The 25,672-nt window shown below is 33.7% G+C and overlaps 3 protein-coding genes across 3 annotated transcripts in view; 1 reads left to right on the forward strand and 2 right to left on the reverse strand.

Annotated features, from left to right (window-relative positions):
- The first annotated feature begins 6,688 nt into the window (after nt 1-6,688).
- Nucleotides 6,689-8,058, forward strand: LOC128223472 (cholecystokinin receptor type A-like). Its single transcript, XM_052932751.1, has one exon. The coding sequence runs from the start codon at nt 6,689-6,691 to the stop codon at nt 7,907-7,909; it is 1,221 nt and encodes a 406-aa protein (XP_052788711.1). The 3' UTR covers nt 7,910-8,058.
- A 6,838-nt stretch (nt 8,059-14,896) lies between these two features.
- Nucleotides 14,897-16,504, reverse strand: LOC128224930 (cholecystokinin receptor type A-like). Its single transcript, XM_052935033.1, has one exon. It carries the CDS (start codon nt 16,360-16,362, stop codon nt 15,130-15,132), a length of 1,233 nt encoding a protein of 410 aa, XP_052790993.1. The 5' UTR covers nt 16,363-16,504; the 3' UTR covers nt 14,897-15,129.
- An 805-nt stretch (nt 16,505-17,309) lies between these two features.
- Nucleotides 17,310-25,672, reverse strand: part of LOC128223118 (cholecystokinin receptor type A-like) — a 34,696-nt gene continuing 26,333 nt past the window's right edge. The window contains exon 3 of the mRNA XM_052932378.1: nt 17,310-17,445. Coding sequence (XP_052788338.1) covers nt 17,417-17,445 — 29 coding nt within the window. The 3' untranslated portion in view covers nt 17,310-17,416. The remainder of the gene's footprint in view (nt 17,446-25,672) is intronic.

Below are 25,672 nucleotides of genomic sequence, written 5' to 3' on the forward strand. Positions count from 1 at the left end.
CATTATAATACTCATTTGAAATATAAAGCATTACTTGCAGTTATGTTTATGATGACAACTGTCACAATTTTCAAATTCAATATCAATTGATTCAAGGTATCTTTTTCTGTTATACGCAACTGCTACAGTTCATTTCTACGTCTTGGTTAATACTCTCCCGTTTCTTGCATACCTCTAATACACATAGCTGAGAAAAAGCGCTTGTTTAAGTCGACTTCTTCTTTTTCATATCAAACTAAATCAACTGATGAAACCTTTACCACTGAATCAATGTCGGATGGTTCATGTCGATTGGTTCTTAATCAGGAAAGTTTAATCAGGAAAGTTGGCGGTCCATTTGATTATCTTTATGCAGATGTACCTACTTAACTAATGATTTGTTTTTAGATACTGCTCAGGTGAATAAGTCAGGTATTCCATTTATAATTAACTTCCTTGGAAATATTTCGGTCTTGATATGTCTAGTTAGACTTTTTTTTAAATATACCCGCCATTGAGAAATACTGCTATCCCAATGGATAAAATATTATTTCAAATATAAATCATCAGACTTAAATACTCACTTATAAGTAACTAAATCTAATCTAGATTAATTAGCATGGCCATGTTCACTATGACATTGGGTTAAATTAACATTTTGTGAACTTATTAATACAAATACATTCGATTAATAAAGAAATAAAACTATCATAATCTGAATAAAATGTTTCCGCATATCATCATTAATAGTATTAACCGGAGCTATAAACAATTAACAATTTACAAGAAAAGCCGTTTACAAAGAGAAGCTTAAATACTATCGGTGACAGCCACAGTTATTGAGTTGATAGAACCGTTTGAGAGGATGACAAAGGATGTAATGCATGTTGAAGCTGCCAGAGGTATTTTACAAAGAGAATAAAAGCCAATACCACAATGTTTTCCTAATTTGCACATGAATGCATGAATTGTTGGGTTATTGGTCTTTAATATGCTGGAAAATAGCATTGTAAACTAAATCAATATTATCGAGGTGGACATGACCCCGAACCTCCTATGAAAATACACCATACAATTAAAACGCCACTGACAAAAAGCAATCAGATGGGATAAATGTTTTGAAGCTCGAAACAATGAAATTCATGTAAAGTATTATCAAATACGTTCATATCTTAGTATGTGTTTTCGGTAAAATATCATGTTATTTTCAGTGACATTTTACTGCTCTTACAGTGGTTTGGTTTTGGTTTCTATGTTGCTAAATAATATTAAGGAACATTCACTATGCTAGAATTTGAAATGGCGTCTTAAAGATGATATCAAGGCGTTCTGTTTCTCACGCGAATTTGCAATTTACGCCCATTTAATATTTTTCTCTCTTAAATTTGAGCATAAAAAGAAACAGAAAACTTCTTGATTTTCGCTGCTAGACCAAACCGTACGTTCGACTTGAGCCTCGGCATCTGGTAGCGTTGTCTTTAAACAGTTTTTATTTTTGAATTTTCGACTATTGGCTTAGTATTTATTTTAGCATTGGTATTAAAGAAGTTGTGTGGGTGCCGCAATAAAATATCGCTCCATACTCACATATTACGTTGTTTAAACTCCCATTTTTAAAGAGACTGAGTCCGGTAGTAATTTAAATATTGCTGAAATTGACACTAGATTTGATATCTTATGTCTTACCCCGATAGAGTAAAAGATACAGTCTATAATGGTTGCGTTAAAACTATTTTGTGGACAGTATGCCCATTTTAAGAAATTATTATATTTCTGAGCATATAATCGTTTTGGGTATTTCTCTTCCAAACGAACACAGGAAATTACAATCGTCCTCAGTGATTCAATATTTATTTATAGAACACTATTTTATCTTACATATCATAGCCTCTGTTTTGAAAACAACATAGGAAACACATTTCTACAAGAACTTCGGAATTGTTTGACAATCTTTCCAACGTTCAAAGTCAGTATATTATGCGTACAATACGCAACAATAAACACAATAGTTAAAATAAACCAAATAATCGTCTTTGTAGGAACATGTTTGGTTTTCTGTGGTCTATCATTTATTCTGCAGATTTTTTCGATGGTCTCCCGATGTTGTCCGTTTGATACAACTTGAACCAAAACTTAATTATTTTAATATATCTATATACATACAGTGGAAAACGCCCTAGCCCTAGCTCTCCGTATACAGCAACGTTGCTAGTGGATTGTCTAACACCAAGTAATGTTTTACAACATTTAAAATGAATATTTTCTAAAAGTTTAGATTTACTAAAGCCCCAAACTTCACACCAATATGAAACAATTGGGGGAAACAAACGCATCGAATAACTGTAACGCTACTTTTGGCATAGTCACATATTGCTTAAGCTTGCTTAGCAGCTTACTCATTGCTTTCAATGCCTTTCCATGCAAAGCCTGTATATTAAGATTAAAATTACCAGTATAATTTAACGTGACCCCTAGATAATTAAAATCATTTACGACGGTTTCAGTACCAGTATGTCGATAACTCATTTCTTTTTAAGGCACCTCTTTTTCTAAATACTACTATTTTCGTCTTATCAACGTTTACTTCTAAGCCCAAGGTTGTACAATATTCAAAAGGCATATCTAACGAGGTTTGTAGATCTTGTGGTGTCGCGCCTAGTATACACATATCGTTTGCAAAAAATAACTGTATAAGACATAAATCATTAATGTCTATGCCACAATTTATTATTATTTTGTAAATATATCTCTAGGTCTTCGATGTACAATGAAAACATTATGGGAGAAATTATCTCCCCCTGCCTTAAGCCTAATGCTATGTCAAAGTATTCTGAGTATCCATCACATCCTTTGACACATGCTCGACATATTGATACATATTGCATATGATTCTCAGTATTTTACCATTGAGGCCAATTTTTTTTAGCTTAAACCACCACGCATTTATATATATCGAGTCAAAACAGCGTTTCAAATCAATAAAACAACAATACAAACGTTTATTTGCATTTAAATAAATTTCAATAAGTGAATGGAGAATAAAAACAGCCTCGACAGTGGACCTTCCTTTCCTTAATCCAAACTGCGCATTAGATATGGTATTATTCTCCTCAAACCAGGTAGTTATCCTCTGGTTTAGAACACAAGTAAATAGTTTCCCAAAGTTACTCAACAAAGTTATCCCTCTGTAATTCGCTACATCAATTTTATCTCCTTTTTTATGCATAGTAATAATAATGCCTTTAGTTCACACTCCACAATCTAGAATTCTTGAGTATATCTGTAATAAAGGCAGCTAAAATATCGCTAGCTTCAATAAAGTACTCATTTAGCAGCTTATCTTCTCCAGCAGACTTCCTACTTTTAAGAATTTTAATAGCTTTACATACTTCATCAAACGTAAAAACAGCGTCTAAATTTTCGGGGTCATTTTCATCAGAATCATGAGACCTATTAAAATCTTCTGATTCTGCATGTAGGTTAAAATTCATCTCAGAATACATCGTCTCAAAATGCGATTTAAAACCAGATAATGGAATACTTTTTGTTCTTGAGATACCATTACTTTTAAAATACCGCCAAAAGTCACGCGGTGTCTTTGATTTTAGCTTTTCGAAATTTCCACAACGCTTATATTTAAGCTGCCTTCTCTTCTTCTTAATATTGATAGTGAGATGAAGTGTATTTCGCTTGCAATTTGTAACACTAACATTTACTGTATGATGTGCAAATATAAGGTCCTAGGAGAATGATCATATATTCTGTTTAATAAATCTCTCGAGACTTGCATAAAGTGTAATAACGCTGAAATAAATTGAATGGGATTGGTTTTATTGAAAATTGTGCATTAAATCGGGTCTGTTTATAACCATAAACTTTATTACGTTGACAAATCTCTTGAGTGTCGCAGTATTTGAAATGACATCGCATTAAATGTATTGTGAACTGGCAAAATGGTTAAAATTCACGGTTAATTCACTGAATGTCGTCGATCAGAAAGCTGAAAATGGTTCTTTCAGTGCTGTAATCTTTAAAGATATCCTACCGGAAGGGTCACCTCTCCCATTTATACTCAAATAGCAAATGAAAGTGCAGTACATTGAGTATTAAGGTATACGTCAGAACGTTTTGGCAACTACTCTTCTATGGGTAGTTAGAAATATCGTTTATTCACTGAATGTCGGCGGTCAGATAGCTGGAAAAGTGCTTTTTCACTGCTGAATTTTTAAACATATCCTACCGGAGGGTTCATCTCTCACGCTTGCTCCAAGTGTAACATTTCCTGACCAAACTAATGAAAGACATTTACATGTCGACGGCTAATATGAATATATGGCCATACAATTACAAATGATTCAGGCGCGCCGCTGTTTAGTAATGATATGGTGTGCACTTGATCGTGGAATATTGTGGACATTCAATTCTTTTTTAAATGAGCCATATACGTATATTGTACCTACCGAATATCATTATTTTGTATGTAGTATACAAACATGCCATATTGGTTGGAGGATATACACAGAAGACAGGAAGCATGCAGAAAAATGGAAGTACATATTAAAGGTTTATCAATTTATAAAGTTCATTATGTTACTTATGTACGGCACATATATATATTCAAATATAATCGGTGCTTTTAGTACATCATCAATCTCTGGTTTAAATGAATGAACCTCTCCCTTTGCACCAACGCTTTTCAAAAAGTTCGGATTCATTCAAATTTAAAACATATGGTATTCGGTCTACAATATATACAATATATGTACAAGAACTGTTTACATGACTTGAAAAAATATCACCACAAATGTTTTGTTATGGATTTAAATACTTGGGGTTTGGCCTTGGAACTTTTAAACAATGTCAACACAAACGGCCCTGAGTTCAGTTAACGCTAACAGCCGCTCGATTAAGATAACGTGTGCGATATGCTGCGCTTGCAGTGTGTGCACTACAATATAACATGAATGCAAAGCCTTAACCTCACCAAGGACAATGTCGTGGGTCCATTATGTCTTCGTCATTGCATGCCTATTTTAAGACAGTAAGAAGCAAGCTTCAATGATCCTCGTTAGCACAATTAGGGTAATATATAATTTCATAAAGAGTGTATATTACTGGGATGATTATAAGAAGTGGGACAATTTGTGAACTGAATTATAAGCAAATACATTTTATTTTTTTCACATACAATCCGGTTAAAAACAATATTTGGTATTACATATTCCGACCAATACAATACAGTACAGTTTGGATACCATATTGGTAGACAATTATAACTGTGACATATATCACACGTACGCGCGTAATCCATTAGGACAAATGTGGTTCCCAGACAAGAAACAAATAGCTGTTCATTAATAATTATCCGTAACAAATATGGAAATCGGAAATAAGATATTTCAGATAATAATTCGAAATCAGGACATAACTTTATGAATAATATCACTATCAATTTATTTTCATGTGTCACTTTCTAAATGAAAAAATAACAACAACATGTTTGCTATCTTAAGCAGAGTTGGATTAAGGAATACATCGTTTTTGAGGACGGGTTTTGTTATCAGATAGTTTGGAATTAAGAAACGTTATTGCAGATACAAGAGACTGATTATGGTTATATACTTAGATAAAATTTGGTAAAAACAAATACAATCAATGAAATCATTGAGCGTCCTTTTCTCTTACATATCCGTTCGGTTATTCCCAAAAATGGTGTTGAATAATCGGACACAGTACAAATTCGACTACTGATACTATATCATCGAATTGGATTTAATCGGTAGTGAATTTCTATAATAAATATTAGTTTTATGGTTAATAAATTCGTTTACAGCCGACGCTCGGCGCCCATTCTCAATTATCTGATTATATTCGATCATCGCGCTATCAGTGCTGACCAGCCTAATAGAGTTGCTTTACAACATGCTTTTCTGCCGATAGTTCAATTGACAGATGTTGAAAAGTATAAAGCGTAGAGGATTTACCAATTGTTGTGTGTGAACATTCATAAAGATTGTAGAGGATTGAAGATGGAAGAAATTAGATTTGAAAACCAAAACAATAATTCAAATTATTTCAACTGCTGGTTTCATAGTTGTGTTATTAATCTAGACTTTGTTTCAGTTATCTAAAGCTCATAAATGAAGCATATGCACTGAGTGAAAAAAGCACATAAACGTCGTTTAAAAGTATTCAAGTTACATAATTTATGATTGTACTTGGTATAAGGATTTGAAATGCTACAATAACAATGGAGTGTAAATTTCATTTAAGAGTGTCATTTACGTATCTAAGTTTTATGATTTTATTCACACAGATCATGACAAATATATGAATATTTTAAATGAGCAAGATATATCGATGACACCTATCCCGTTCAACTTACACCGCGCTTTGTGAAATTAAATTGTCTTATCGCTTATTCAATGAAGACGGGATAAATGTCAGATGTGAAATATTGGAATATATGTATATATTTATGAATTGATTGTAAAGGCACTGAATTTTAAGTTTGCGCCATGGGAAAAATAGACCAACACTTATAGGAATTTATATCCTGAATAATGTATATACTTGTTGGAAATACAGTGTTTGTGAAGTGCAAAATGCGCCATTTGGCCTTGGCAAGGCATTTGTTGGTCAGAAACACATAAGGAAAATCACTGACACTAACTGAATAATTACAGTTTGACAAGGACTGAAAGAGAACATGAAGAATAACACAGATTATCAGACAGAGAGCTTAGACGATCTGAACGATCGTTATGCAAGAGCATTACTTCCGCTTACAATAGCCTTTGGGTTCCTTGCCGTTTTCGGATTTTTCGGTAATCTTATAATTCTACTCGTGTTCTCTTTGAGTCGGGATTACAAGAGGAATAATTTCAAAGTGTTCGTTCTAACACTTGCAGTGATAGACTTGGTGATATGTTTAATTTTGATACCCGCTGAGATGGTGAAACAGAGGAAATACTTTGAGTTTGGAGACGTAGTAACGTGCAAAGTGAAGTGTTTTTTCAACGTGTTTGGGGCATCTTCCTCGTGTCTCGCCCTCTTGGTAATATCAATAGATAGGTTTAGAAAGGTGGTGCAGCCATTTAAGAAACAAATGACACCAGCCATTGCAGTAAAAGTTTTGATAGTGGTTGCTTGTGTATTCCCTATACTTTTCGCTATACCTGGAACTATTATGTGTGGAATAAAAACAACGAATATGACGAATATACATGGAGGAAACACGACTATACATCTATGTGAAACAGAAGATAAGTACGATAAATCCATTTGGAGAACAATCTATAAATTCACATTCATCATTTTACTGGTCGGAATTTCAGTGACGTACATAGTGCTGTATATATTTGTGATGAGAGAAGCTGCTAAACAAATGAAAGCTATCTCAGTGCAGCGAACACATTCTTCGCTTGAAACGGTGTTTAGCACTGGAAATTATTTTCAAAATACAATTTGTAATGATACACCGGAGACCAACCGTAAACAAATAGGGATAAATGAGAATACTGGAAGTAACATGTCAGTGCCCATTCTAATGAATAACGGTTCGCCATCAAATTGTACGCTGCAGAATGGTGGTTCGAACCATACGGGGAGTATCGAACAGATCTGTAACAGATATGGTCGACCAAAGAGCACCAGACATCTCCCAACAAAGACCATTATTTGGTTTATATTGACTATTGTGTTTATTGTTACGTATGTTACGCATAATTTACTGACTCTAAAAGTTGGAGAAATTGTCAATATGTCACCAAGTGAGTTTACTCTGTTTTCGTTTTTCTTTCGCATATACTTCTTAAATCATGTTATCAATCCAATTGTGTATGCTTTATTTGTCAAAAGGTTTAGGAGCTCTTGCAGAAATGTGGCTCCAATGCTGTTATTGAAACTTAGGCAATGTTGTGTGAGATAATATATAGCGAAATAATATGGTGTTAAACAATTCAGCAATATTTCGTTGCAATAATTTGATATTTGCTACAAGAGAAGTCTAAACGGATTAAATACCCAATATTTATTTGCTATAATTGATTGTCTGTCGACGTTGTGCTACAACAGAGATTAAATGCAACCGGTTAAGCCTTTTACTTTTTTAAAATGATACTTATTCATATCCTACTTAATAAATATATTATTATGCGTGTTATAAAATTTACATATCATACAAAACAAAACAGTGTTCAAGTTTCGACTTTGTAATGAAGGTACGCTGGATTTAAAGGTTATCATTATTTAAGGCACAGTCTATTGATGAATGAAGTACATCCTTGGTATATTCATTACAAATTGATCAGGCAATGAGGATAGTATAACCGACCAACCTGCATTATACTGTAGGGTAGGTCAGACCGGGAGGGTTAACCATGGTGGCTTGCGATTGCTTTTATCCCTAATATATATTTGAAAATTTAAAATTAAATCGACAATGTTCATGCCCAGTAGTCTACATGCGTCCGTGACAGAAATTTATAATACATTTTTATACTCGTGAGACCCCGTGTACCACTGGTAAGCTGGTCAGATTAATCCAAATCGTGCGATTCCGTTTTTTATCTCTGTCAAATGGGCTCTATCCCTACGTACATACATTCAACAATAAGCGACTGTGAGAAAAGACGGTGTTCCATTGATAAATCATTGTAGTATTAGAAAAAAAGTTTGTTTCGTATATTTCGCATTGCTCTTCCACCCATAGGCGCTTGGTATTGCTCGCAACCAAGCCAACATTTAATCTCAGCGCTGGTTTAACTTTGACACACGCGTGGCGTTTTTTAATCATCAAATCTTCAAAATCGTGATTAAATCGTACCCGAGTAAATTGGTATATAAGATACATTTCGTTTTGTATCCGATTGAGAGGTCATGTTTGACGTACTAGTTTCTAAAATAAATTCTGCTTATACCAAACATTTACCGACAACCCGCGCCATTTCATTTGAATTTGATTTCATTTTTATTTTTGATATATATTAAAACCTTCATAATGATAACACATTTACATCTAAAAAACGGAACAGCAGTTTTTGTCTATAAAGGATCATACACAAAAAAGGGACGCAACGCTAAAAGACAAAAGACATAACAACGGCTAATGGGCATTTCTTTTAAAATGTAATGGTTGTGCACTGCGTGAAATAAATAAGTTTATGTTCCATTTAATGTAATTTAATTTGTGTATTAAATATAATTGCTTCTACCCATTATAGCCGGATTTTTTTATTGAATCATTAAATAGCTCTTAGCACCACAGTCAATATAATACACATTGTATAACGCTTTTTCAAATTACAATCCAATAGCCAAGTTTTATATTTCATAATTTATTGGTTTAATGACAATGTCATAAAACGTGTGACTTACCCAGATACTTAGAAAATATCAATTAATCACTTTTATAATTATTTGGTGAAAGCGGAAAGATTGTTTCTGCTTTCTCAATTAATTTCACTTAGATCCTTTTAGCGTTAACATCTCGCAATGGTAAGTATAACACGATTTTATCAGTACCTTATATTAAAGGATCATATGACGCATAGTTGCATTACGGATGTGGAAAAGGTTTGTTCTAAGCACAAAATACATTTAAAGTAGTGACTGATGCTTGACAGCAATTTAAAGAAGCACGTGCAGGAGTACCAAGATCATACACCAACATCATGTTCGTAACAACTGTTGAAGGCATATTGTAAGACATTTGACAACTAAATTCATGTCACACGCTCAGACGTAACTGTGTAGAAATCTTTATATTTACAGATACCAATAGACATTTAGTTTTAACTCCATTCTATTTGAGCCATATTATTCTTATTTTGCGATACAGAAATGAAAATGGTATATATATACTTTTAAATTTATTTTCTTTTTGAGGTGTTTCTCGATATTTCATTCATAATATAACAAATAATATGCTGTGTAAATAAATAGTTTGTAATTTGTAACTATATATCATTTTATCACTTGCTATATATTGTTTCTAGTTTATTATAACCATCACGTAATTTTCAGTATTTCACTTTTGTAATATAACACGATGATCACTCAGAATGTTTTTAAACTGATTTGAAAGAATAATTGCTGAAATGGTATTACTCCAGCAAGTCATATGTTTATTTCTTATATGTTTATATAATAAAGATATATTTGAATAAGTAGTCCATTCTTAATCTAAATCATAAAAAGAAAATGTGAAAAAATCACTCATAGCCTAGTGCTTATCCCGTGTTTCTTACTGTATATCATCTTAGTATACACTCTAACTATAAGTGGAATTTAAACAATCGGATGTATATTTTTTATACATTATCCGGATATACATTTCTGTAGCGCTGGAAAAGGCATTGCTTTGTCGGTTTGTGGTATTCGGCTCATCATCAGCGCACGTGGAACAGGTAGTTTATTATATGTCTTACTTGTTATGTTTTACTAGAAAAAAGATGTGATAAAAAATAATACCCTGTTTTCAACGCGTCCAGGAAATACTTTATTAAGCACGCCAGTGCATGTAGTTCGCTTTTCCCAGAACTTGTTAAATATAATTGTGTTATACGACTTGTGACAGATCCTTTTTATCCAAAGATGTACTTGGTCAGTTTCATACGATGCTCATGCCGTCCTCCCACATGCATATACTTAAAAATGACCTCCAAGCCTACTGACCTTGATGTCAATTTGATAGGTTGGTCATTATGTGGTATTTTCCTAGCCAACCATAGCTATCGTGTTGCGGTGACATTCTTTTATAACAAAGTGATGTGTGGCGATAATTAATTGCAGAGGTTTTGTAGTATTAGGCTCACAATCAAATACTCAGGGGAGGGGTATCGTGTTATGCTGGTCGTATTGCGATTATTTCCTAATTGAAACATGCAAGACTAACGCAAGAACATTATCATTGAACTTCTCGTCGCTCTATTAAGACATATTTTAAACCCATCAGAAATCTATTGGACTGAAATAAAAAGAGCTTATTTCATCTTCGTTATCCGAAATATCAGTCCCAACATTGTCGAATATATTTTTGTGACAATATACTCTGCTTTTTCAGGTTATGAGTTTCTTTACAGCATTTTAGAATACACACCATATCAATTAGATCAACTTGACCCATATTAATTAGCCTCATAAGTCTGAGTATAAGACTGGTTTTAAATATTTTATGATTTTCTACTACAATCAAATACGTGGTTTACACACATGATAATTTGTAGCAGACGCTGCTTCTGGTCAAATTGATATATTTGTAAAGGATTGTGTTAAGGCATTTTTGATTAAAGAAATGAATATCACGACGTACATTTAAGACTCGAGTCTGTAAAAAGCACGGAAAAACATAGGATGAAAAAAATAAGCAGAGATATATTTAAGTTTATAATATACAAAGAAGACTACAACAAACCAAAGTCATATCAGGTGTAATCTATGAACATAATTAGTGGTATACTTTTAAAAAGAAAGAAAGAATATATTTATATATCTGTAATGAAGGATACTATAATGACTTTGTACCGTTTGTAGCAGAACTTAAGTCAGTCGATATGAATCATATAAATACTTTAGAATATTAAGCCTGACAACTCTATAAAGAAGTTCTCTAAAACCGGTTATGTTTATCTCAATTGTATACCAAGGTATCCATTAAATGCATTGTGCCTATAAAAGGCGGACGATTAAGTAGAAATGTGATATTTATGTATAAGGCTAGAAACTTAGACATAGTGAAAAGATTTACATGTCATGGTATAATTGTTACACCTAGAGCTTCTTTCACAAAAGTGTATCATGCATTGTCTGAGAAGGCAGGTTTTAGGCTGAAATGTTGTTTATCTAAGTAACCTTGCATTTCAGTAAAGTAGAGATTGGATCCTTTCGATAAAACTAACTTATCAAGCCCTAAGTAACTAGTCGGAAATATGGGATCTAAGTTATAGTCCTCAAATCCAAAGAATGAAATTTACATTTTTTTAAAGAATTGATAAACGTCAGACTACAGACTCAAAATAGTTTTGTCTATGGTGAACTTGGAATAACATTATTATTATGAAAATGGTTAGTACATGTCCGAAAAATATTGGTTTAAGATTGAAACAATGATCAGTAAAAGTATTTGTAAAGTATGATATACGTTTGCACTTAAAGGCAAACCCAGATTATAAGTGTAGGGCTTACATGATAAGACATTTGCTACAAAGATAAGGTTTAAGAAGAGCTGATAATACTTGTCTACCATTTTGGCATTCTGACCTTAAAGCGTTTAGCGGAACCAGAACGTATTCACATGTGTTTTATATACATGAGGCATTTGAGGCGTTTGAATTACGAAGTCCTTTCATTTATAGTATGGCTAAAACACATAGCGTCTTTGTTTATCTATCATGTCTTGTTACCTATGACGTAGTCGTATTACAATTAATCTTTATAATTTGATTACGCATGTACATATTGTCCAATATATAATGAAATTAACTTAACTAAACTAAACAGTAATTCAAATAAGAATGTGATGGCTATATCAGAACGCAAACAAACCTTATTATGTGATATTATTGCATATATATAAATCAATGTTTTTGTTGCATTCAATTGAAACTATTCATTAACATCAAGGGCATTTTATAACATTCAAAATGTCCACTCTGTTACAATTCAGTGAGAATATTTTCTATTCATCACCGTGTAAAGCCTAACTTGCACTCTAGCTTGTCGCTAGACTAAGGGCTATTGTTTTCTATCTTTAACAGCAGCTAAATAATAGCCCATGATGGTTTGGAAAAAAACAAACTCGGAAATATGACGGTTTAAAGGATTTTGCATCCTCTATGCGTTCAACGTAAGATTTATATCTCAATACGTAAATAATCTGAAAATTAATTCTCGTCTTATTATCTTGAAACATGGAAACACTTTATTTGGCTAGTATGCATACTTTTCAAGCGCCAGGGAACTCTTCACGTGCCTGTATTCGTTACCTTCCAGTTGTATTAAAATGCGCTTTTAACGCAAGCCAATTAACGACAAAAACACGCCATATGTTAATAAATATTGTATTTGCACATTGTCTAGTACTACAATCTTTTGGTTTACAATCGTTTAGAGCTTTATCTTAAGGACTTAACAGTAAATCCGTTTACAGAGATCAACATTAGTCATTATTTTGGGTGGTTCATGGCGTCTCTAAACGTAAAAAAACGTTGTGTGCTCTTACTTCTTACTTTGAGGCAGCTTGAAGAACAAAAACATATATTAAGACGCAAGTTTACTTCATAAATGCGTTGATTGGTTTGATTCTACATTAATCTTACCGCTAGTCCAAATAGTGGGTCGAATTTAGTGAATATTGTAATGGCCCTGTCAATTTACCGGTTACTCACCTGGACATTTACTTGCCATCTTTTTGTGGAACTTATATACAGTACTGAGATATATTTAAAGACTACGATATGATTTACACTTACCTTAGGTCATGTCTGTTTAAATTCCATCCAATCCTTTTATTTCTGTTGCTATGTACATACAAGATGGGTTCTCAATCCACCTTACATATACGTGTTGAATGTATTTGAACTGATGAGTATAACTGTTTCATCATCTTCGTAACCAGATAAACATTATTTATTCATAGTTGTCCGTATAATAATCATTCATATTTTGAGCCACTTCGTAAATGCTTGATTTATGTCTTGAAGTTGTATTTCAATATTGTAAACAAACTGGCATGGCTGCCGGACCGCCCGGTTAGCACTGTGAGTACCGCCCAACCGGTCCTTCTGTTCTGTCAGGGCGTTTCTCCGGTCCTTCGGTGATTGGTCAGCGTTTCACCGGCCCTCCGGTAATCAGTTGGACGTTTCACCGGTCCGGCAGCCATTGGTCAGTTCTGAACACGTGGGCATCTCCTGTTCTCTATATAAACAGCGTTCCGTTCGATATCGAGAGTGCGAGTTTTGAGCCTAGCTTGACTTTTGATGTTAGATAGCTCGTTTGGTTTAGGTTACACCCATATGTTTGAGCTTGACTTTTAGCTCGGATGGGTTTGTGAATACCCGTAAATTCGATAAGGTCTCAATAGTAAGTAGGCCTTACATAAATAACAAGTTGTTATAACGAAAGATAGTTAATTGTTACCAAATATAGAAAACGAGAGCCCATTCAACTGTTACCTGATAACTATACATGTGTTTGATGTTCATGATTCAAAGTTATAAGAATACACTATAAACAGTTTAACATTCAACTCGGTGTTTGTTGTACTTCAACATCTCACCTGATTTTTTGCATTGACTGAGTACGTCGTTACAATATGTTCATTTTATTTAGGTTAAAGCGTGGGTGTATGTTTGTCCTGGGATTATGTTGGTCCTGTATGTATGAAACTCTTTGTATGTAAACAAAATCAATCAAATCTAATCCATATGTTGTACAAGAGAGATTGTTTTTGTATATTTTTGTAAACTGCACGTGTTAACAATAATTGTGAATTATCATTGCCATGATGCTGAATTCGATAGGTGTTTATTGCACTTTATCTGTGTTTAAATAAATGCAATCCTACAAGCGAGTGTAGTCAGTTGGAAGCTCCAACTGATACATATACACGTATACCAAAAATAATCATACGTATGCAATGATAAGGACAACTTTTATTTTCATTTTAAGTCGAATGAAGGCACTAAAACGATGTTAACAACAACATGTGTGGTGCTCTTTTCTCAATTGTACATACAACACTACGCTTTTGTAATGTTGCGATTTCATTTTGCAAGAATTGACAATGAAAAAAGTCGATTTTGTTCAGGCAGGTATTTTTTGTTTACTATTGTAACGCGAAAAAAAAACATTTGCATACAGTACTGTTATTAAACAATTAATCAATTGTATACGCTTATTAGTATGATTTTATTTAATAATGCTGAAACATTTCCATTAAGTACTCAGTTATCTTGCACAATACTGTCTTACATTGGCTAACATATTATAAAAAAGCACATTTCTGAAAGGGCATCTAAATCGTTTGGCAAGTATAGAAAATATAAAGTTTCACTCGACGTCAATGCTCTCATAGAAGAAATCTAAATATTGCAAAGATGTATCGGACTTCTATCCGTTTAATACCATGTTTATTGCGAGTTCGCTGTATTATCTTTCAAAATATTGTCTAAGTTTAGATAATATAAGAGGAAATACATTTCTGCAAGAACTTCTGAATCGTTTGACGAATATAGCATACACGATTGGATTAATAACATGATTTAAGAAATATATACGAAAGAAAAACGAAAACAGCGTAAACTCACTTGGTGACATATTGACAATCTTTTCAACTTTCAGAGTCAGTAAATTGTGCGTAATATACGTAACAATGAACACAATGGTCAATATAAACCAAATAATGGTTTTTGTAGGGAAATGTCTGGTTTTTTTTTGTCGATCATTTATTCTGCTGGTCTGCTTGTTGTTCTTGCTACGTTTCGAAGCCCCGTTCTGTAGCGTGCCATATGATTGCGAATCGTCCTCAACATGATTGGATATCGGCATGCCATTTGTTCCATTTTCATGCGTTTCTATTTGCTTTCGGTGTATTATCGGTGTTTCATGAACAATTGTATTTTGATTATAAATTCCAGAGGTAAACACCGTGTCATAGGACGAATGCTTGCGTTGCATAGATATAGCTTTCATTTGTTTCGCTGCTTCTTTCATCACAAATATATACAACACTATATACGTCACTGAAATTCCGACCAGTAAAAAAATGAATGTAAATTTATAGACTGTTCTCCATATGGATTTCTCATACTTTTCCTCCGTTTCACATAGATGTATGGTGGTGTTTCCTCCATGTATGTTTGTCATATTTGTTGTTTTTATTCCACACATAATAGTTCCGGGTATAGCTAAAAGTATAGGAAATACACACGCAACAGCTATCAAAATTCTTACTGCAATGGCTGGTGACATTTGTTTCTTGAATGGCTGCACCACCTTTCTAAACCTATCTATTGAGATGACCAAGAGGGCAAGACACGAGGAAGATGCTCCAAACACGTTGAAAAAGCACTTCACTTTGCACGTTACCACGTACCCAAACTCAAAGTATTTCCTCTGTTTCACCATCTCAGCAGGTATCAAAGTTACACATATCACCAGATCTATCACAGCTAGGGTCAGGACGAACACTTTGAAATTATTCCGCTTGTAATCCCGACTCAAAGAAAACACGACTAGAATTAAAATGTTTCCAAGGAATCCGAAGATGGCAAAGAAGCCAAATATAACTGTAAGCGGAAGTAATGTTCTCGCATAACGGTCGTTCAATTCGTCCAAGCTCTCCATCCGATTACTTTCAACATATTTCGTGGTATTGTACATTTTTCTTTCACCTTGCAATTTCAATAACTATGTCAAAAATAATGGTTAAAAAGTTGTAAATAGTTTTCAAAATAATTCGTTCAAGCCAATATACCATTCCAACCACTGAACCGTTTTACTCCATTATCATCCATGTATATTTAATGATATTATCCATATAACACATAGCAAAAGAGAGCATACATCTTATCCACATATGAATTTCTCGTTGTGTTTATCTATTTTCTCTATGGCGCCAGCACAAGTGAAGTCCAACGCCTATCTAATCAACTCACTAATTTATACAGCGATTCCGATCTCCCAAACCAGGCAGTTGGTCCCGAAGCTTTATAGACTAATTATCAAAACCGCAGTGTTAAACACACCCTGTGGTTATAAATTAGAAAGTAGAATAGTATCATATTCTTCAAGTTTATCTCATTATCTGAACTGAATGCTAATTTTTATGTCACGATTCATGCGAATGAAGCACATAAATCTTAGATAAGAAAGTGGCATTTATTGTTTATCGCAAACTTCAATAATATTTATACTCCATTCCAGTTGTAGCAGTTTGAATATTAACACCAAGTACAAATGACTCAAACGTTTGTTAAAACATATACCGACAGAATTCTAAATTATTCCTTATATGGATTGGGCGATTAGACCCCATCAAAATATTTGTAAATTTAAATCAACCAATATTCGATTTGTCTTTAAATTCCACGCTGACACTTGAATATAATTCATTTTTAGATATTTTAAGAGAATGTCAATATAAGATCTTTCCTTTTTACCATCTGACAAAGTTGATTTTGCAATGTCCTTGCAGTAAATCCTCAATGCGCGTTATTTACTTAACACGCGCTATTTGAACAGTGAGAGTATAACCTAATTTATGTCGGCAGTACGTCACATTTTATATCTCGACTATCAGGCTGGTCAGCAATTTATCACGATCACAAGGCGGTGATGCTGATAGCGGCGAGGACACGTAAGACTGGGCTGGATAAAGAGCACTCAATGATTTCTATCTACGTCATTTGTTGAGATTGAAGGCTGTCAAATGTCCTCAAACATTGTCGTCAATGATCTCTTGATCTGAAAGTAAACGAACGGTTGCAATAATATTTACCTTAAGATGCAATTCTGTAGTGACTCAAATCATCGCTAAAACATTAGATACAATATTGTGTTGATGGCAATAACAGCAATAAATGTTTTATTATGTTTATATTGTTGTTGTTATTATTATTATTATTATTATTATTATTAGTAGTAATAGTAGTAGTAGTAGTAGTAGTAGTAGTAGTAGTAGTAGTAGTAGTAGTATCATTATTATTATTATTATTATTATTATTATTATTATTATTGTTTTCATATTTATTATTATTTTTATTATTATTATTATTATTATTATTATTATTATTATTATTATTATTATTAGTAGTATTGTTTTCATATTTATTATTATTTTCATTTTTAAATTATCTATTTTTAGCATTATATAGTATTATTCGAACAAACAAAACCATCCATCTTGTTCACAACAATATTCAGACAGATAAATGATGCAAAAAGTTTCCCCAAAATGACTTGATATTGATAGTCTTCATCTCGTAGACTGCTGGTCCCATGCATGTCTGTGAATTGTTTCTCATTTCCGATCCCTCTATTTTTTACGGATAATTAGACGTGGACAAAATTTATTTGTCTGCAAATGTCAATTGCCATGATGCATCGAGCACGATCGGGACGATTTACGATATAATTATTAAGATAAGCCAAATTCGTTTACACTATTATTATTGGTTATATATTTGGTGATTAAATTCTTAATAAAACATACGTATAGTTATAGTATAAGAACATTGCAACAAAGCATGCGGATATGCCTATTTAAATTTTATTTAGATATTATCCTCAAAATAAGTAACGGACAGTATAAATTAACCACATGCAATGTATATCTACGGTTTATTCGGTACATTAACAGTGTACACGCATTATGTTCCTCATAGCATTTGCAAATTAAGAATAACATAGAATGAAATTGAGATCCTCGACCAGCCGGTACTGTACGCGAACGATTGAACAGCCCGTGCGTGTGAATGTATGCACAGTATTAAATGATGTTGAGCGAATCCTAACACGTGCAAGAATGCGGTGCAGTCAAATATGTAAACAATACATTTTACTACATTTGATCCTCCTGGACTTTATGAATAACGTTTAAGCAATAGTTCCCCTTTTTAGCCAAAAAAACACTAAACAATAGCCAATGTAAATGGATGAGTGTAAAGACATTTCTAACTTCATCTCAGTAATTCAGCCAAACTATATATATTTTTCCCTGCATCCTTGCGGTCTTGAAGGAACATCATCCATCACACCATCTCTACCTACCAAAGAAGTACAGCCGGAGTGTCGTTTCTCGAAATACTATTATTAATATAATTGTTTTGCATTAAGAAAGTGTCCAAATATGCAGTTTGCAAACTTTGACCCCTGTTGCTTTGCATAATTCTCCACCATTTTCTGCAGTTATTCCCTTTAAACCCCAATGTTTAGGTATATTATCTCATGTCTGAGCTTATTTGAGGCCTCTGTATGTCTTTTTACAGTGGAATGGAATGCGTCGTTCTGTTTAAGAATGGTGCATGCTAACGATAACTTCTTTGCCATGCATAGTTAAAACTAAAACAATAGTCTTTTTAACGAATAGTTAAATTAATTGCATTTGGATGGGTACCTGAACTTCTCGCTCTCATATGCCGTTACTTAATTATCGTCATCTGAATTTCTTAATGTATAAATAAACCCCTTCTACTCGCATGTAATTGATATGTATTTGATGGCCCAGGTAACAGTCTCGGATATGCATATATGAAAATATGGTCTTTATGTTGAGGACTATAACGTTTCAGACATCTAATATAGCTCTGAAAATAATTACTTAATTAATTAATTACTTAACTAAATCATAGGCTACATGCATATACAATATGTTTCTGAAAGAGATTGTACTGAAATCTTTTGAACGTGAATTACAGTGTTACTGACAGGGTCAACTTATAATAGCAGTAGCTCATACCAATTAAAACTAAAACACTTAATTAAATCATAGGCTACATGCATATACAATATGTTTCTGAAAGAGATTGTACTGAAATCTTTTGAACGTGAATTACAGTGTTACTGACAGGGTCAACTTATAATAGCAGTAGCCCATACCAATTAAAACTAAAACACTATAAAATTATATAAGTACTAATCTAGACAAGAATGAAATGGTACCTCGAACGGCCATGACCTTAAAAGAACACGCACACACATATATATGTATGAGATATGTATTGTATTATGGACTTCTGATTGTTAAAACAAATTGCTTAAATTGACTATGTAATATCACATACTTATTTTATCCTGTCACTAGCATATAAATCGATCCAATAACAAGATTGCGTGTAAATTTTAGTTTATAAGGTAAGTAGACCACGTGATGTTAATCTACAGTCAGTTGGTCACGTGACCGCGAAATACGGACTACTTTTAATTTCATTGAGTTTGAGTTAAAAATGATAATAAATTGGTAAGGTAACTAAGGTCCTTGCTGAGAGTCGAACTCAGAACTCCTCGGTGCCTCAAGAGCTGATTTAACATGAGGTGTTTTGCCAATAAAACTACAAGGGCCATTTCTTACACAATTAAGCATTGATTTTTTTGATTTTTTTGAATATTTCATTACATTTGTCTTGTGTTATCGTAGAAAATTAATAAAATATTGCATAAACATGAATTTAGTGTTGTGTTTATATAGAACATTTAAGCATGCTTTTGATTTAAACATATTTTATTCAACATATACAAACAAACTACACAGAATATACACACACACACAAGTTGTCTATAATATTGAAATGGATTGGAACGAAAGCAAAGCTTATAGAGTTCTTTCCAAAGGAATTAAATTACTCATTTCCAGAAAAAAGCGTATGATTGACGATTAGACGATATATATCATTTATGCGAGAAAGGTTGTTTCTAATGCTAAAAATATAGGAATAAGTTTGTATTATTTTTAAGCATGCTTTTATTTATAGATCTAAAAAAAACTCAGTAAAAATGCAGCAAACTTCAATTTTATGATACTGACATATGTATAATAATCCATTCTTTGGCAGATGGGGTGATGTCGAGCTTAAAACATCATCAAGTGGACTGGAATACCTGGCGCTGAATGAGCGCCAGACAAAAACGCGAACAGGGTCAAACATAATAGATGTACGGGATGTTACACCAAAAATGTTTGCAATGCCAGAGGACATAGAACGCTGTCCGGTTCATGCTTACAAGCTGTATGCAGTGCAACGACCAACTGATTTTTGCACATCAGATGACCCTTTTTACATAGCGCCGAGAGCCTTCTCACAATCACATGGTCATGACCATGAAAATTGGTTCATGAAGATGAAATTGGGGGAATAGAAGCTGGGAGGACTTCTGAAGAAAATGGCTAGTGATGATGGTCTTGACAGCAACAAAAGGATAACAAACCACTCGACAAACAAACACTTGAAAAAAAACTAAGAGACTTTGGAGTTGCTCCTACAGATTAATGCAGATCAGTGGTCATAAAAACATTCAATCTGAAATATCATCTAAAGTCCGCCAACAACCCACATCCACAATCACTGGTCCAGAAAAATCTGTCAATCAGCTTGGCAATGTCATTGACAAAGAAATTCGTCAAGATCTTTACTTACCCCTCCTATGGCACCCGCATATGCCGGAAAATGTGCAGCCGACCTCTTCAACGACCGTTAATTCCATTTCTGTCGTAACGGACAACATCTCGCTTAACACACAAATGAATTCCATGTTCGCCGGAGCAGTTTTAAACAACCAGCACTTTAATATCAACATGATTTAATTCCATTTACCACGAGGCGATTGTTTACACACTCTTGACAGCCGTGACCTGTGACTTGCGGAATAATTGTTACGAATTCGTCTCACCCGATAAAATTCTCCGCTTTGCCAGATTAACTTTCTCCATGCACGGCACTAACCTAGTATTCTCTATTTATTGCTTGTTTAAACATGGGCATATAACCTTAGCTTTTTACTCTATTCGATACAACTAACTCAGATACGCAGATTAAATAAAAACGCAATGGGAACGTATCTCTTTAAATATCTTAAGTTCACTGCTTAAGTGCATGAGAAATATATGGCGACACAAGTATGTGATACATACGTTATTGCTTATTTGGAGGTCTATATGAAGCCGGAAAATGCAAGCTTTTTTATCAATGCTCATATATACTTCCAAACAAATGAGAACCTATATAATGGTTAAACTTCTTTTGCTACCGACAAAGTCCCGCCTTACTGAACTATAGTGGCTTTTCTCTTTTACTTATATTACTGGAAATGTTTCTACGTGTAGATATTTTATATAAGTACTTTGACAATAACACTTCATTCAAGGTGTTTTAAAATGTCATATTTTATTTACCATCTTCTTAAATTACACACGTACTTCATACAGCACTGTCACTTCAATGAGCGTGTCTGGTGGTGTAATACTCACAACTCACATAAACCAAGAAGATAAACTATAAAGTATGTCTCATGTTCAATATGAACGACCATTATGGCGATCAAACTATGCGTACGGTAATTAAAATGTTGATGAAAATGAAAATGTATAACTTTAAATTACTGCTAAAAATACTGTGGTGCCATTAGTTAAAAAACAATTTAATTTAAGTATGATCTTTATAGCTGAGTATTAGTATATCCTATATATAACATATTTCATATATGATTGATATCCTTTGACAGTCGCGTAAATAACACCAGAGAAAGTATATCTAACATAACCTATTTGTTCGCCTTTCCCATGGCGCCTTGATTCTCAAGTGCAACCATTTAAAATTGCATGTTAACTTCAAATACCTCATGAGAACACGGAGAACACGGAAAGCCGTTAAACAGTATAAGGTAGAGAGAGTTTGTGTTTCGCCTGATTTAATAAAATGTTGATGGCGACATAAATATAACATCAGTGACTCCAAGTTTCATATCAAGTTGACATTACATATATGGAAAAGTGATTTCAAGGGGCATTTCATGTGCTAAAATGATAGATTGTCGTTCAAAATGGCGTCGGAAACAGCTCTGCTTAGGAATGACGTAAATTTTACTCTTGTATGCTAGCTTATGACTTTAATCATATAAGTGTTTTTAAACTATTAGGGCTAACATATTTGACCTTTTGTTCTTAGAAAAGAGTGAATTTGAGATATTGTGAATCGAACCCCCTTATCGACCGTTTTAAAGCAATAACCTCAAGCGAAGACACTTTGTCACTGATCGTTACAAAGCGGTAACACCAAGCGAAGAACCTTCTCACTGACCGTTACAAAGCGGTATCCCCAAGCGAAGAACCTTTGTCCCTGACCGTTGCAAGGCGGTAACCCCAGCGAAGACATTTTGTCCCTGACCGTTGCAATTCGGTAACCCGAAGCAAAGAGCCTTTGTCACTGACCGCTGCAAGGTGGTTACCCCAAGCGAAGACACTTTGTCCCTGACCGTTGCAAGACGGTAACCCCAAGCGAAGACAATTTGTCCCTGACCGTTGCAAGACGGTAACCCCAAGCGAAGACATTTTGTCCCTGACCGTTGCAATTCGGTAACCCGAAGCAAAGAGCCTTTGTCACTGACCGCTGCAAGGTGGTTACCCCAAGCGAAGACACTTTGTCCCTGACCGTTGGAAGGCGGTAACACTAAGCGAAGAACCTTTTCACTGGCCGTTGCAAGGCGGTAACCCCAAGCGAAGACATTTTGTCGCTGAACCAGAGGCAAACAGCGTTAAAACACAACACACTCTTTACATAGAAGTCAAGCAATCGTTACTAGGAAATTGTGTGGTAAAAGCTTATTGCATTGCCATTGAATCATTGTCTTGATAACGAATTCACACAAGGGAGCCTTTTACTGATTGCGCGGTTTTACCTTAATTGGGAATTTCATAATGGTGGAAAAACAAATATGTTAGAAAAATGTGATCGAAGCAACCAGTTTGAATCGGCTGGCGTGAAATGGTATTTAAAGGAGGTTATCAATATTTGGACGAAATTGCGCAATTTAACGGTAATTTAACAGTTTTAATACAATAATTATGATAAAATGAGAAACATTAACAAACATTTATTTTACTCATCAATATGTGTAGCTAGATAGCAAGATAGATCATTGAAAACTTCAGACAAAGAAAAAGTAAATTAAAACGAATCAAATTAACTTTGCTAAAGGATTAACCTGACACAAAGTGCTCTGGAACAATCACAATAAATACGACATTAACCGTGTAAAACTGAAAACAAGGTAAATACGTTGTAATCAAATACTTCTAAAATTGTCAATAACTCACCAAGTAAATCATGAGAAATATGAAGTATATAAACATTATATTTGGATTATTGCGACCTGCAATTATATGTGATGATTTACTTCGGTTTGACTTATGATATAAGTTAAAGTCGGCTGCAGATTGCTTAAACAAATTTCATAATAATTAATGGCACCTAGCCATATTGTCATACAAAATGAAATGTAATGAAGGTTGGTCACCTGTGCAAAATTTCCTGGTAGTTTTAGAACAGGAAACATTTATAACATTGATCGATGATTCAAATTTTAAAGGGTCTCTCACAAAGAGTCAGATATCGACAAATTGTACCGTTTGTGTTAAATGATGACAAAACTTATTTTAACATTTGGTAGGTGTCATTTAAAATCAGCAAAATACCAACTGACTGTTGTTTAAAAATATATTTGAGTTCAATTTTGACACTCTCCTGATAATTGAGGAGCGGATGTACCTCGGCAACAGGCCGAGAGAGCCCTCTCATTTTTCTGAAGATCGTTAAAATTGGACTCTCAATCATTTGGTGTATTTGCCAGGATCGATGTACCAAAAATTAATGACCAGAAATTACGAAAATCTTCAATTAATATTGGCACATACAAAATGCAACCACCAAGTATATGAATCCTTTTACCACTGATACTATTTTAAGAAAAAAGTCTTTAAAATTGGTGGAAAAATAGACTGACTGAAATACATTGTATGGATTCTTTGAGGATATTCATCAGAATTGAACTTTGTAAAATTAATAAAATGAAAATTTGAACACCCTCGATGGCCATGACTGAAAGCGTCAATAGATCTAAGAATAAAATACGTTGATACGAAATTAAGTACTTCACATTAGTACCAAACCCTTAAATTGACAATAGTATTTTTAATGCATTATTTTAAGTAGACATGCAAGCAGGGTTAGAACTGGCCATCAGATACCACATGAATACAATGATAGCATCATTCGATTCGCGAAGAAGGGACATATTTATCTAACATATCAGATGATTCGAAGTGAATATCTAAACAAGAAAAGAACATTCCATGACAATCATCATGTTTTCTTAAATAGATATGCAGACATGGTTTGCTCAAGTGCATTTGTACCGTATCGCAGTATTTGCATTGTCTCCTGGGCTTGTAGTTTCCATGGTTTTATTATACCAATCCTTCTATTTATCTCACAATGTAGTGCGCTATTTTTTACACCGTCGGCTTTTATCAATTAAACCTTTTGCGACAAGCGTGCATGTATAATGTAAAAATGGCTTATACTAATCCCAGCTATAAAATACAAATATGAACTCTCGCTTTGTATTGTTAGATACGTCATTCAAAGCATTAACTGTCAATGAAGCTCAAAACGGACACAAATCAGTATTAGTACCATTATTGAGAGGTTTGCTCTGTATTCACTATCGGTATCATGCACACTAGCAAATTTAAACGGGGATGCACCCAACGGGCGCCTCATCTAACATTGATTGTTAAAGTTTATTTTTTACATCAATTTCCGAGAAACAATAAGAATTAATGCACTTCAATGCACTATTTCATACAAACACTATTATGGTATACTTAGTTATTCAAACATTATACTTGATACCATTTATATTGTATTCCTGCAATGTTTGAGCGCATTATTTATTATGTTTAATTTACTTGCAGTTATGTTTTTGATGACAACTGTAACAATTTTCAAATTCAATATTAACTGATTCAAGGTATTTTTTGCTGTTTCCAAAGAATAAATGCTTCAAGGTTTGTTTCCAGAAAATCGCTCATGAGACCAGAGCCGAAGCTTAGATGACAAGTAAACGGAACATGTCAACTGTAAAGTTGTATTATGTAAATATTAAAAAAAAGCATGCCGTGCCTGTTTGGTACAGTGGC

The sequence above is a fragment of the Mya arenaria genome, chromosome 17, assembly GCF_026914265.1.
Source record: "Mya arenaria isolate MELC-2E11 chromosome 17, ASM2691426v1".
NCBI lineage: Eukaryota > Metazoa > Mollusca > Bivalvia > Myida > Myidae > Mya > Mya arenaria.